General features: G+C 39.4%; 2 protein-coding genes across 2 annotated transcripts; both read right to left on the bottom strand.

Annotated features, from left to right (window-relative positions):
* Positions 1-1463: 1463 nt before the first annotated feature.
* kiss1 (KiSS-1 metastasis suppressor) lies at positions 1464-5010 on the bottom strand. The gene is made up of 3 exons (XM_079844066.1): positions 4828-5010; positions 3264-3378; positions 1464-2972 (listed from the first exon to the last, which is right to left on the bottom strand). Exons 2-3 carry the CDS (start codon positions 3346-3348, stop codon positions 2707-2709), a joined length of 351 nt encoding a protein of 116 aa, XP_079700192.1. The 5' UTR covers positions 3349-3378; positions 4828-5010; the 3' UTR covers positions 1464-2706.
* Positions 5011-5199: 189 nt separating this feature from the next.
* golt1a (golgi transport 1A) lies at positions 5200-7548 on the bottom strand. The gene is made up of 5 exons (XM_079844065.1): positions 7448-7548; positions 7062-7153; positions 5933-6111; positions 5654-5717; positions 5200-5519 (listed from the first exon to the last, which is right to left on the bottom strand). Exons 1-5 carry the CDS (start codon positions 7470-7472, stop codon positions 5478-5480), a joined length of 402 nt encoding a protein of 133 aa, XP_079700191.1. The 5' UTR covers positions 7473-7548; the 3' UTR covers positions 5200-5477.
* Between the last annotated feature and the right edge of the window lie 6538 nt (positions 7549-14086).

A 14086-nucleotide genomic window follows, 5' to 3' on the forward strand; every position in this document is an offset into this window, starting at 1 on the left:
GTCATAATTTACTCACCCTCATGTTGTTCCAAACCTGCATGACTTAATTTCTTCTGTGAAACACAAATGAGGATTTTTATTTCTTTGTCCATAAAGTGAAATGTCAATCAGTGTTACTTTGGACGCCATTGACTTTTAAATGTATGGGCAAAAACTACTGAAACGTTCTTAAAAAATATATAATATAATATAATATAATTAATGTAATAGTTCTGCAGAAAGTCATACAGATTTTGAAGGACATGAGGGTGAGTAAATGATAACAGACATCTTTTACTTATCTGTCTTAGTAAAGACAACCTTGGAGTAATTGACAGACTCATCGCTGCTAACACTTGTAGTGCCGTCACAGCTCGCTTGGCCTTCTCTGTTGATCTTCTTCCGTTGGGACTCTTTAACATTTACATAGTCTATATCCATTTTTTTATTATGAAAGTCTACTCGTCCAGGTAAAGCGCTCTCTGAAACATTTATGTAGTCAGAAGACTTGCCGTGAAGGCTTGCATACCGCTGAGAGCTACAGGAAAGATCCGCCAGCTGACATGCAAACAAAAACAAAATCCCATATGAAATAAAAACGTTAATAATTGTAATGCATCTGGAATACATAATGGCTGGCATTCAGGTGCGTGAGGAAGAAAGTTAGTAGCCTAGTTTTCAAATGACTTACCGAGCCTTCAGGGGTCCCAGAACTAGTAGAGGATGAATCATCTCCACCTAATTGTTGACAAGGCCAAAGTTTAGCGTGAAAGCCTCAGTGGACGAACAGTAAGACTATTTGTAAAACATGTTTTTACCATCGCCCGAAGGAGAGGAAACACTTAATGTGTTATTCTGACGCAAAACGGTTGATTCTCCTGTCTCGTTGGCTATGTGGATAGTGTCAAGGCCTAAAATCACACACATACTAAATAAAGCTATGAATTTAAAAAGACTTAATCATAATACTATCAAGCACTTGTCATTTATAAACAATTAAACAGAGTAGCATACTGTAATGCACTCACCTCTTTGCATCGAGATGAACATTTTAAAGAGAAGAATCAGGAGAACGACAACCAAGAAAACGAGGAAGCAGATGATGCCGTACAACATCGGATGAAGAACATTACTAAAACAATGCATAAATAAATATTGATAACTGGAATCATCAAGAGATTAAATTTATACAAGAACTGTTTCAAGTCATCAATTTATCACTTCTCATAGAAGTCAAAATACAACTCAAAGGCTAAAAGTATCAGTATTACATTGTAAATCTACCAAAACGTTTGTTATGTTTGTAGACAGGATAAATTCAACTGGTAATAAAAAAAAAAAAAGAAAGTAATGTTGAGAATTACCAAGATGGGCCTGCTGATTTTGAATCCACTTCTTTGGTTTTAACTGCAGGAATCAGTACATTTCATTTGCATTAAAACAAATTGATACAGGTGATCAACTAGGCAATGTGTGCTGTTTTTGTATTATTCTGTATTCAGTTTCAAATGTAATAAAGTTAAAAATTTGCATATCACAGATTCATTTCAACATCGATTACATCAATATAGTTAATATATTTGTTGACACGAAATCACTCATTATTATGCCATTTTATATTAAGCTATATAGCCTACATTTCTGGTTTGAACAATCATTGAGTATAATGTATATCAGAAAAAATCTAATAAAGTTTGTGCCACGTGTCTTACCTGCCAGCACATTGAAGAGAAACGTGCAGAGTGTAATAATGAAAACAGGGTGTATAATCCACATCATGACTTTTTCAAATGTGCTTCTTATAATGGTCTTAAATATTTGTATCAATGCTGATCACGTTCCCTCTCAAAAGCACAACCACGGAAACGCTCAATGATTATCATCTAGAGTCAGTGGAAAGTTGTGGTCGAACGTCACCAGTTTTAAATAAGGCAAAACACTGAAGATACAGCACCAAAATATCTTGCACAGTAAAAGAGATGCTTTGAATGTTGAAATTTGTACAGATAAATCTAATTTTATTATAATATACAATCCTAGTATAGAACACAGAACTTTGAAGCCAGTCTTTGAGGATAATCAAGCTTTGAGCCATTTTGATGATCAAAAACAAAACTATGAACTGCTCACCATCAACATACTGTATGATAACAGATATCAGTGTGTTTTGATGATGAGCTGTTAATTTTGGTTGCAAGTGCTGCTGTTTACCATACTAAAAATATAAATACAGAAATAATCAGAGAAACTGAAATTGTGGAGTGTTAGAATCTGTTTAAGTTGCAAGATAAAAATAAATGTATACTTAACAACTTTCAGATTTTGCTTGATGTGGCAACATGAAGTATTACCACAGTTTATTTGTAAAAAAACAAACAAAAAACATGTTAGGTTTGTGATCATCGGAGTGTGTGAACAGGAAGTACATTAGAAATACACACACCAAAAAATAATTGAATTTCTAGGGTGTAACCTATGTATTAAGGTTACGACGTCATTTTAAATAACATTATTTTAAATATATTATTTTGTAAGTACTAGTAAAATGTGTCCTCAAAGTTATCACTACACCTCTTTATAGTGAAGATTATGAACTATCCCACTAATGTTCTGTCCACATATCAATCCCATATAGTACATAAATCACATATGGCAATCAGGTGATTAAACGATCACAAAGAATACATGAAAGGACAATATTCAATATTAAGAAAGGTCTATTGGACCTCACTTTACAGGTATCTTCTGTTTAAAACCTGCATGCATGTTCTGTTCTCTCTTCCCATAGCGGAGACCGAAGGAATTGAGGTTGTAGTAAGCAACATTATGCCTTCTCTTTGTGTAAGGCATTTCTGGAGACCACCACCATGTGCTCCGCTGAGGACCTGCACCCATGGAGAAGTGCATTGAGAGCTTGGGAGAAGGAGATCCAGCTGTGGGACGAGTATCAGTTGCCCTGAGAACCCGGAGGGATGTTTCTTCAGGAGTTTCATCTAGAGATACAACAAAGGATGTGACACATAGACAAGTGAAACTATGCTTTGCCGTTATTACATTATTAAATGCAGGCAAATTATGATATATTTCATAATTTAATGACATTATGAAGTTTTTCCATAAAACTATCAAAATAACATCATAATCTTAAATATCTTCTTTTATAATATATATAATTATAAATATTTTCTTTTCAGTTGCATTGTCATTTGATGCCTCAAGACTGTTTAAGAACACCTTTTAATATTTTAAATGTATTTATTAGAAGTTATTGGCATTGAACTTACCTTCTAAGTAATATCGAACATGCCCTGGAGAGTATGTGTCTCCAATCGCCACTGACAACATCAGAATGATGGTAAGTAGCATCATTTTGAATGTGTTTTGAACCAAAATTAGTTTCTGTAAGAAAGAAATATAATTAGAAACCAGCACACATGGTTGTTTTCTGAATCATGGGTACTTATTAAAGACTCATTTATGAGATCACACGTTTCAGTGACATTTATCTGTATCTTTTCATACTCATAACATAAGCTCAGACACACATCACATTTTTAAATAAAATAAAAACATAATTCAGTATGATTTATAAGATGCTTTCCTCATGGGTACCAAAAATTGTCCCCACAAGGACAAGGATTGCCATGCTGAAACACACACACATTGTGTTTTCATGTTTTATGGGGACTTTCCATAGACATAATGGCTTTTATTCCGTACATACCCATCACAGAAAACGTTCTGCATTTTCAAAACATAATTTAGTATGATTTATAAGCACTTTTCCACATGAGGAAAAATGTCCCCACAAGGACAAGGATTTGGATATTGCCATCCTGGGATATTTTGTCCCCATAACATAGTGTTTACCAGGACCCACACACACCCACACCACACATTGTGTTTTCATGTTTTATGGGGACTTTCCATAGACATAATGGTTTTTATACTGTACATACCCATCACAGAAAACTTCCTGCCTTTTTACATTTTCAAAACATAATTTAGTATGATTTATAAGCAGTTTTCCACATGAGGAAAAATGTCCCCACAAGGACAAGGATTTGGATATTGCCATCCTGGGATATTTTGTCCCCATAACATAGGGTTTAACAGGACCACACACGCGCACACACACACACAAACAAACAAACAAACAAACACACACACACACACACACACACACACACACTAGACGCAAACTCTATCAGACACACACTTACACTCTTCAAACAGAATTTAAGTTATCAAAAGCATCATAAATCAGCCTTTCACCCCTACTCGTATTCTGTTTATAGATGTAAAAACTGAAAAATATACATAAAAAATTACATAGTACAATAATATTATAAACATCAACTAATTAGACATTTTGTAACCAAAACGCTACTGATTGCTCTAAAGAGCAATGATAAACTATCAATATAAAAGGTATGTAAGAAATCTTCAAAACCGAACTGGAATTGGCAATATCAAATTGTACATTTATTTACATTTTTAAAACTATAAAAAAGTGGATTCTTCTTTGAAAAGGATCACATTTAGTTCACATTCAGACCCCTTTGGGTTAGTTTTATCTGGCTAACCAAAGCACCTGTACAAAAACATTGCAAAAATGCATATTTCCAGTGAACGTATGTACTGATTAAAAAAAAACAAAAAAAAACTGTAAATCACTTTGGAAAATGATCTGCCAAATGCATAACTTTAAATATATCAATCAAACCATCCAAGACTTCAAATAGACCATCACACAGAATGTGTATACATGAGCTTACACACGTACACTTACGCATATGCAACTAGCAAGGCAAACATGGCAGTGGGAGTATAAAGTAAATGGCTTACCTTTACACTTGCAGGTATGGAGGTTGTGTTTGGTTCATACAATCTTCAGACTCGATTTATCTTTTTCATACACATTACCTGCGTCATAGCCTCCCCGGTGGGTCGCAGACCAACATAACCATCCCCTCTTTCCCTCTGATCTTGTCTTTTTGCCCCCGGGTGGGCCCACCACCCATCCCTTTCACCGGAACATTCCGGAACCACAAAGCCTTTATATATTTGAACTCGATATCATTTGATTTTCTATTTGAGGGTGGTTCATTGAAGTTGGGGGGAGCAGACAGATGGAATAGAAATGAGATGATTGGAAAAGCACTCCTCTAAAATATATATTCATAACTTGTAGCGTTGAGAGCAGGTCAACAAGCTTTAAAAGATCACCAGACATTTTATTTTTGCTTGTGTTCATCTCAGGAGGGAAATGTAAAAAGTACAGACCGACATATGTCTTGTGTACATCAAATTGTGATATTGCAGCATATATTTTTAAATAGAAAAAGATATGTATTTAAAATAAATGAACACAAAAAAAAACAACATTCTTAAGTTATTATATAGCCCACACATCTACCCATCATATACATCAGTCTACAGTCTGATATATATATATAAAGAATCTACAATATTAACAGTAGCACCTCCAGATTTCCTTACACCATTGAGGAACTACTTCCAGATAACTTGTTTAAAATCTGAAAGAGAGCAAATAAACAACGAGGAATGTTTAATTGTATAGTTGTAAAAAGAAATCAGTTGGTTGTGCTTAAATTTTATAGCTAGAATTAAGTTGTGATCCAAAAATCGTAAAAAAGCTTATTTCCCATACCGTAGTTAAAAAGGGAATGTTTGAGACTGTTGCAAGAAATCCAAAAGCCATTGGGAAGAATGACCTACACACAATGCAGAGTCTTGTTATTTGTCAGTTTAGGGTGGAACGATCAAGCAGAGAAATAGCATGTAGCCTATGTAGTAAAAATAAAGGTATTAAAAATGAATTTAGGCAAAATGTCTCTTGGTTGGTTTGAAGTAGGAACATCTTAACCAAATGGAGGCGCTGCCTCTGCCTCGTACACAAGGACAGGATATGATTCAACTCTTTACTCACTTAAATAGAAGCACAAAGCCATAGGTCTCCACTAGCATGCCAATACGAGGCCATCTTAGTAGAACTAAAGCCACACCTCCTAGAAAGAAGGCAGAGCTTCTGAGTTTCTGTCTCTGGAAAAAGAAGTGCACTGTTCTCCTCAAGCCAATGATGAACGCCAGACCAGAGAGAAACAGAATCTGATACAAGAGAAAGACAACGTTTGAAAAAGTACACATAATAAAGAAAAAATATTATGTATATGCCAAAATCTGAAAGATTTTTTGATGCTTTTGAAAGAAAATGTTATGCTCACCAAGGTAGCATTTATTACAGTAAACTAATTGTAAAATTATGAAACGTTATTACAATTTAAATAGCTGTTTTCTATTTTAACCCTTAAATACCTAGAACATTTTTGAGGCACCTGACTCGCCTGTACTTTTTCGAACCCATTCTTGCAATCAGCAGTGTCATATATCATTTTAAACAGGAAGTTTTAATGTAGCTCCCAATTTTACAAATGGATGAATTTACCAGAATTATTTTTATAGAGTCATTATTTCAGTCTTAAGTATAACACAATCCTTCAGAAATCATTTGAATATGCTGACTCACTCCAAAAAAAAAAAAAAAAAAAGGTGTGTTCTTAAAAATTTTACTTTAGTCAACTTGATATGTGAAGTTGTACTAAGTGACAACTTGGATATTTGAGTTGACTAAACTTAACATTTTAAGGCAGCTGAACACAAGTTGAATTTTTTTTACAATGTAGGCTATTATTAATGTTGAAAACAGTTGTTCTGCTCAACATATTGTATGCAATATAGTTTTTATTTGATATTTATATTTGTAACAATTTTAAAAGTCTTTTGATCAATTTAATGTATTCTTGCAGAATAAGTATTAATTTCTTTAAAACAGACTAACTTTTCAAAGTAAGACTAGCACAGACTAACATAATTTAAAATTAAATGATGTATATATTCTGTATATTTAGCAAAAAAGTCATATTTGTTAAAAGTGACATAAGGTTGGGCAGATTATAGAATCTCCAATTTTTTGATGAACTGCCCCTTTAAGAAACATTTCCCATGACCAAAGATCTAGCTTGTTGTGTCATGTCTAAACAGCTCATTATAGCACTTACATTACCAAACGCCAACAGGACCGAGTCAAAGTACAGCAGTATTCCAAACAGCACAAAGAAAATGCCGAATCCTGACAGACCCACACCGATTTCTAGAATCCAGTTAGTACAGATTGTTTATAGTTATATTTTTAGTTAATCAAACAATTATTACTGTTGGCATTTAAAATGGATAACACTGTATGGAAATCTTATAGCAAACAAAATATGTCTTAGATTATCTCTAACTGTACTGATTTACATTCTGTTTATTCACTCGATTACTTTAACAATTTATATTAAAAGTCAGAAAGAACATATCAGTGTGTGTGTGTTTAGTTGTAACTGTACAAAAATGTAACACATCTACAGCAGTTCATTTATATTCAGGAAAGAAAGACACTCACTCTGAAACCCAGTGATTGTGATCATGGTTTCCCCTTTGTTGTCTTTCTTGGCTCAGATCTCCAGGTTTTAGTTCCTCAGTTTTTACTGGCTTGACTGTTTCACATAAATACTCGACTTTTGAACCCTATCGTACGGGTGAACATTAACCAAACGTATTAGAATGATGATCACTTTATCTCGTTTACACTATCACAGTCCATTCACTCATCCATGTGTCCACTCACCCTCTGCCCTTATTTCCTATCCCTCACATGCCACTAATAAATCAATCTACTGTATGGAAGTACATCCTTTCACAATTTGTTGATATCCCCTGCCTTCCAATCTAAATAATTGGAGTATGTGATGTGATTTATTGGCATGACAAATAATTGTACATATTAGCTGTGTTCAGAAGAAAAGTGCAAAACAACATACATAAAAATAGTAATTTTATCAGAGACCCTTTTGGTAACTAGATAAAATTATTATACAGCTTTCTGGAATAGGCTTACTTGATTCCGACTTGGCCATGAGGGGTGTCCTAAAACATAGTGGCGACTACCTAGAATGCAATGTGCAACGACAGTTTCTACATTCATTTCCTCCACAGGGAAATTGATTTTGAATGATAACTTTTAAACATTTAAAGACAGGCCTACTGTGAGGAGCTATGTTGTCAATCCATGGTATTTGCTTCTGTTGAAGCCGCCAGCCTTGGTTATTTTAGCTTATTTTTAAAATAATCGTATAACAGGAGAATTCCTAATGAAAAACTACATTACCCATGATGCTGTACAGAAAATTACACCAGTGAGTCGAAAAAAAGCATAGTTCTTTAGCTCCGCCCACTCCCATGAAGCACTGCGAATGTACAAATGTATTTCTCTAAGCTTTAAAAATACTTAAATGTTTGTGTAAAATGTATTTTTTCAATATATATATATATATATATATATAATATATATATATATATATATATATATATATATATATATATATATATATATATATATATATATATATATATATATATATATATATATATATATATATATATATATATATATATATATATCAACATTAGTACATGAGAAGTTTTATATTTCTGCATTGTTAAATTAAATTATACTGTTCGCTATGCTTCATTGGATTGTAGTTCTTACCTTCGCCACTGATTTTCACTTTTTTTTTGTGCCTCAGATAAAACGTTTGTAGTGTTGTGATTCACCTGTAGCTGACTGGCTTAGTTCATGACTAGTAACTCTTTAACTGAGACTTTTTTTAGGGAAAAAATATTTCCGGAACCAGTGCTGCTGAAAAAGGGGACGGGAACTGTTGCCCTCTGGGGCTGAATTTGAAATCACCCCCCTATACCCATTATTTGAAGGGACAGCCATTTGTAGTGGTGTCCAAAACCATAGTGGACATTATCGAGTGCATTCTATCCCACATTGTACCGATGTACGCTCAACGTCTGTCTGAATTTGCTCGCTTGTTTTCATTCACTCCTTCAAGTGACCTGTATTACTGGACTCAAGGGAATAGAGAATGAGGGTTTAGGGGGCGATTTCGGATTTAGCCTGGGAAACTACTTCATTGCGCATTGCCTTCTGGGTAGTCGCCGCCATGTTTTAGGACACACAGCGGAATAAACACCCGTTCGACACCCGTAAGACCTCCGTTCATATTCGGAACACAAATGAAGATATTTTTGTTGAAAGCTGATGGCTTAGAAAGGCTTCAGATAGGCCTCCATTGGCATTCAGTACATTTACACTCCCAAGACCCATAAAAGGCACTTAAAACGTCGTTACAAAGTCCATCTCACCACAGTGACTCTACAATAAATTTACGATGCGACAACAATAGTTTTTGTGCGCAAAAAATCAAAATAACACCTTTATCTAACTTGTTCTTGTCTTCCGTGTGTGCCTCCACGACGCATGCGCGAGAATATGACGCAGATCCGGCGTTCGAACACATGACCCAGAAGCGATTTGTTTACAAGCAGAGGAAGACGCGCGTATCTAAGCTGTTGAATTTTACATTGATCGTGCTTTAGGTCTCGGCGTAGTTCTCAAAATGGGGTTAAAGTGTGCATTTCATGGATTCCCGAACCCCGGTGCTACGTCATATTCTCGCGCATGCGTCGTGGAGGCACACACGGAAGACAAGAACAAGTTGAATAAAGGTGTTATTTTGATTTTTTTTTTGCGCACAAAAACTATTGTCGTCGCATCGTAAAATTATTGTAGAGTCACTGTGGTGAGATGGACTTTGTAACGACGTTTTAAGTGCCTTTTATGGGTCTTGGGAGTGTAAATGTACTGAATGCCGATGGAGGCCTATCTGAAGCCTTTCTCAGCCATCAGCTTTCAACAAAAATATCTTCATTTGTGTTCCGAATATGTCTTACGGGTGTCAAACGACATGAGGGTGAGTAATTAATGACAACATTTTCATTTTTGGGTGAACTAACCCTTTAACATTATAGTGAACGCTTTAGCTAACATGAACTAACAACGAGCTTTTTAAAGCATTCATTTGTTAGCGGTACACTTGGCACTGCGCCGCCTCAAGGGGCCGCTACGTGGCAAGCATGTACTGGTCCGTACGGACAGCACTGCGGCCGTTGCGTACATCAACCGTCAGGGTGGTCTACGCTCCCGTTGCATGTTCCAACTCGCCCGCCACCTCCTCCTTTGGAGTCAGAAGCATCTGAGGTCGCTTCGTGCCATTCACATCCCAGGTGCGCTGAACCAGACAGCCGACGAGCTCTCTCGCCAGTCGACACCTCCGGGGGAGTGGCGACTCCATCCCCAGGCGGTCCAGCTGATATGGGACCTCTTCGGAGCCGCACAGGTAGACCTGTTTGCCTCTCCGGACTCGACCCATTGCCAGTGGTACTATTCCCTGACCGGGGGCACCCTCGGCACGGATGCACTGGCGCACAGCTGGCCCCGGGACCTGCGCAAATATGCGTTTCCCCCAGTGAGCCTTCTTGCACAGACCCTGTGCAAGGTCAGGGAGGACGAGGAGCAGGTCTTGTTAGTTGCGCCCTACTGGCCCAACCGGACCTGGTTCCCAGAACTAACTCTCCTCGCAACAGCCCCTCCTTGGCCGATCCCCCTGAGGAGGGACCTTCTTTCTCAGGGTCGGGGCACTCTATGGCACCCGCGTCCAGACCTCTGGAAACTCCATGTCTGGTCCCTGGACGGGACGCGGAGGTTCTAGGTGGTCTACCACAGGCAGTGGTGGACACCATCTCTTCTGCTAGAGCCCCCTCTACGAGGCGCCTCTACGCTTTGAAGTGGAACCTGTTCGTTGAATGGTGTTCTTCCCACCGGGAAGACCCCCGAAGGTGTTCGGTTAGTGTCGTGCTTTCTTTCCTGCAAGATGGGCTCAAAGTGTACGTCGCAGCAATAGCGGCGTATCACGACGCAGTCGAAGGTAAGTCCGTAGGAAAGCACAACTTAATCGTCAGGTTCCTCAGAGGTGCGAGGAGGCTAAATCCTCCTTGTCCAAACTCGTTACCCTCTTGGGACTTAGCTCTAGTGCTCAGAGCACTTCAGAGCCCTCCCTTTGAGCCTTTGCAGTCTGTGGAGCTTAAAAACCTGTCAATGAAGACAGTGCTTCTGACGGCATTGGCCTCCATCAAGAGGGTAGGGGACCTGCATGCACTTTCGGTCAACGAATCGTGCCTAGAATTCGGGCCGGCCAACTCTCACGTTGTCCTGAGACCCCGGCCTGGATACGTGCCCAAGGTTCCTACCACTCCCTTCCGGGACCAGGTAGTGAACCTGCAAGCGCTGCCTTCGGAGGAGGCACACCCAGCCCAGGCTTTGTTATGTCCCGTCCGCGCTCTCCGCACTTACGTCGACCGGACTCAAAGCTTTCGGACCTCAGAGCAACTCTTCGTCTGTTACGGAGGCCAGCAGAAGGGAAAGGCTGTCTCCAAGCAGAGGTTGGCCCACTGGATAGTGGATGCTATCGTCTTGGCTTACCAGTCCCAAGACGTGCCTTGCCCGTTCGGGTTGCGAGCACACTCAACAAGGAGTGTTGCTTCTTCCTGGGCGCTGGCTCAAGGCGCCTCGCTGACAGATATATGTAGAGCTGCGGGCTGGGCGACACCTAACACGTTCGCTAGATTCTATAGCCTCCGTGTAGAGCCGGTATCTTCCCGCATCCTCGCCCCCAGTGGCCAGTAGCGCTAAGTGCCCGTTCTAAGTGTCGGCTTGCAACGCCACTCACGCCCTCTGGGCCGGATACGTGCGTCTATTTTCTCCAGTTGTGTTCCCCGGAAACGGCTAACCCTGTCGAGCTCCTCCGTCACCCCTGCGGTGCCAGACGTTGCGGCCGTCTGACGCCAGGCCTGCACCCGTATGCTTGTGAAACGTGTGTGTAGGCTGGGTTCCATATGTAGCGGTCCCCTCACGGCTACCCCATATGTGTATTCTTCCACGGTACCAGCTACCCTACTCGGCTAGCCCCGTGTCTTTCCCTTGACAGAGCCCGCTCTGTCGTCTCTGGGCGTGTTCTTTCCCCCCTGGGACCAGGCTGGAACCACCCCAGAGACTGCCATATGTTGCACTACCCTGCCAGGTTAGTCCTTATGTGTATTCTGCCACCTAGCCTTCTACGAAGGACGTGGCCCGCAGCGTACCATCTCCCGAGACGGGCACGCTTTCCCAGTGTTATCCAATAGTCACACTGAGTGGGTCTTGCAGAAACAGCAGTGACTGACCTCCCTGCTTGGAGCCCTGACTTCCGTACCATCTAAGACGGTCCAGTGCGCTCAAGCAGGACGCTGGAAGGGCCAGCGCCCTGGCGTTTTGGTAGGGATCCCAATTCGTCGGTCAGTTCCGACGTACGTCGAACGTGACCGACTGAAAGGGAACGTCTCGGTTACGTATGTAACCCTCGTTCCCTGAAGGAGGGAACGGAGACGTACGTCCCGTCGCCAGGTGCTGTGCTTCCGCTAGGGGGCCGAGTCACTAGTTCGGCTCCTCAGCAGAAAAAAGCAATGATCAAGCATTCCACTTCCTTATTTATACCCGCGCTGCGGGGCGGTGCGTGGAATGCGTGGATCGCATGCCGATCTCCATTGGCTCGTTTTTAATACACTCGAAGTAGATTGGTCTCTGAGATCAGATCCCAATTCGTCGGTCAGTTCCGACGTACGTCTCCGTTCCCTCCTTCAGGGAACGAGGGTTACATACGTAACCGAGACGTTTTTAACTGTGAATATACTTTAAAACAATCTGTATTGTATAAAGCGCTATATAAATAAAGGGGACATGACTTGTTATATTTACTGCTGACACATTTTCTTGGCTTTCTCTTTTTGTTTTTGTTATTGTCAAAATACACTGAAAGTAAATTTATAGTTGCTTTCCAGTAAAGTCTCATCCTCAAAATTAAAAGCAAATGTAAAATTTGATAGAGCAAAATATTCAGCACTAAGCTTCATTGCTTACAAATGTTACAAGTGGCCCAGGCCAATGACTGTGGTCATAAATAAGTGGTTGGGATTTCTGTGAAGAAAAAAAGAAAGAAAAAAACAAAACAAAAAAAAAAAAACGTGTTGGAATGTTGCATTGACTGACATCTGGCTCCTCACTATGGGGTTTGTTGCAGAGTATTCCATTTCCAACTGCCAAAACAAGACTAAGACTTCAAAATGTATAATAAATAGGCTTAATATATCTATTTTGCTGAAACTATTGTTGTAACTATTAATTTACCTCACAAGTTGCAGCAAATAACTTCTGTAGTAACTTCTTTTGTAATACAGTGTAATTGTATCTACCTCCAGAAAGCTAAAGTATGAAGTCTGTTTTAGGAGGAAAGTATCACATTTAAAGGATGGTTGTTCTATGTTTAAAGGCACAATATGTAATGTTCACCACTAGAGGTCGCTTATTCAAAACAAAGGCGTAGCTTGATGACGCCTGGATTTCATGGAATCATGGGAGTTGTTGTCTTTACCTCTACAGCTGGTGGAAAAGAATCCGATGGGACTTGGGCAGAAATCATATTCATGGATGAGAATGTATTAAAGATTTATTAACATTACTCATTAACAACTGCTCCACTCTACATGCTACATGAAGCACCCTTCATACTACATGAAGCAGGGTGGGGCTGAAAGCTGTTGGAGCGGAACAAGGCCGCGGGAGAGATTGCTAATGAGAGACAAGCGTGACACACGGCTCGAAAGCAGTGGAGCTTTTATTATGCCGCAGACGACCGTTTCCGCTTCTTCCGGTCATGTGTATGGTAACGCAGCGCTGTTTTATCATACATTTGAGTGTGTTGAAAGCTATGTTATAATGCTGCTTTGTGCGTTCGCTCTGTGGCTACTATGAGACACTTGTTGCACACCGCAGTAAGCTAGATCAATATTAGGCATGATAAAATATGGTAAATGCAGTAAATCAAGAAAACGAGATTTAAACTATAAGACTACGGTGTTGAGCTATATAACAATGATTTGTTTTCTGTCGATGAATGTATCCAAACAGTTACTCACCTGTCAAATAAAACACATATGTTAATGCGTCTTTGGTGTTTCCATGGTTTCTACAAAATATAAACGGAAATCGAGGGTAACACAGGTATGTCATTGATAGGCGACGTAAGGACACAGTCCGTGT

This window comes from Gobio gobio (genome assembly GCF_949357685.1).
Source record: "Gobio gobio genome assembly, chromosome: 19".
NCBI classification, from domain to species: domain Eukaryota; kingdom Metazoa; phylum Chordata; class Actinopteri; order Cypriniformes; family Gobionidae; genus Gobio; species Gobio gobio.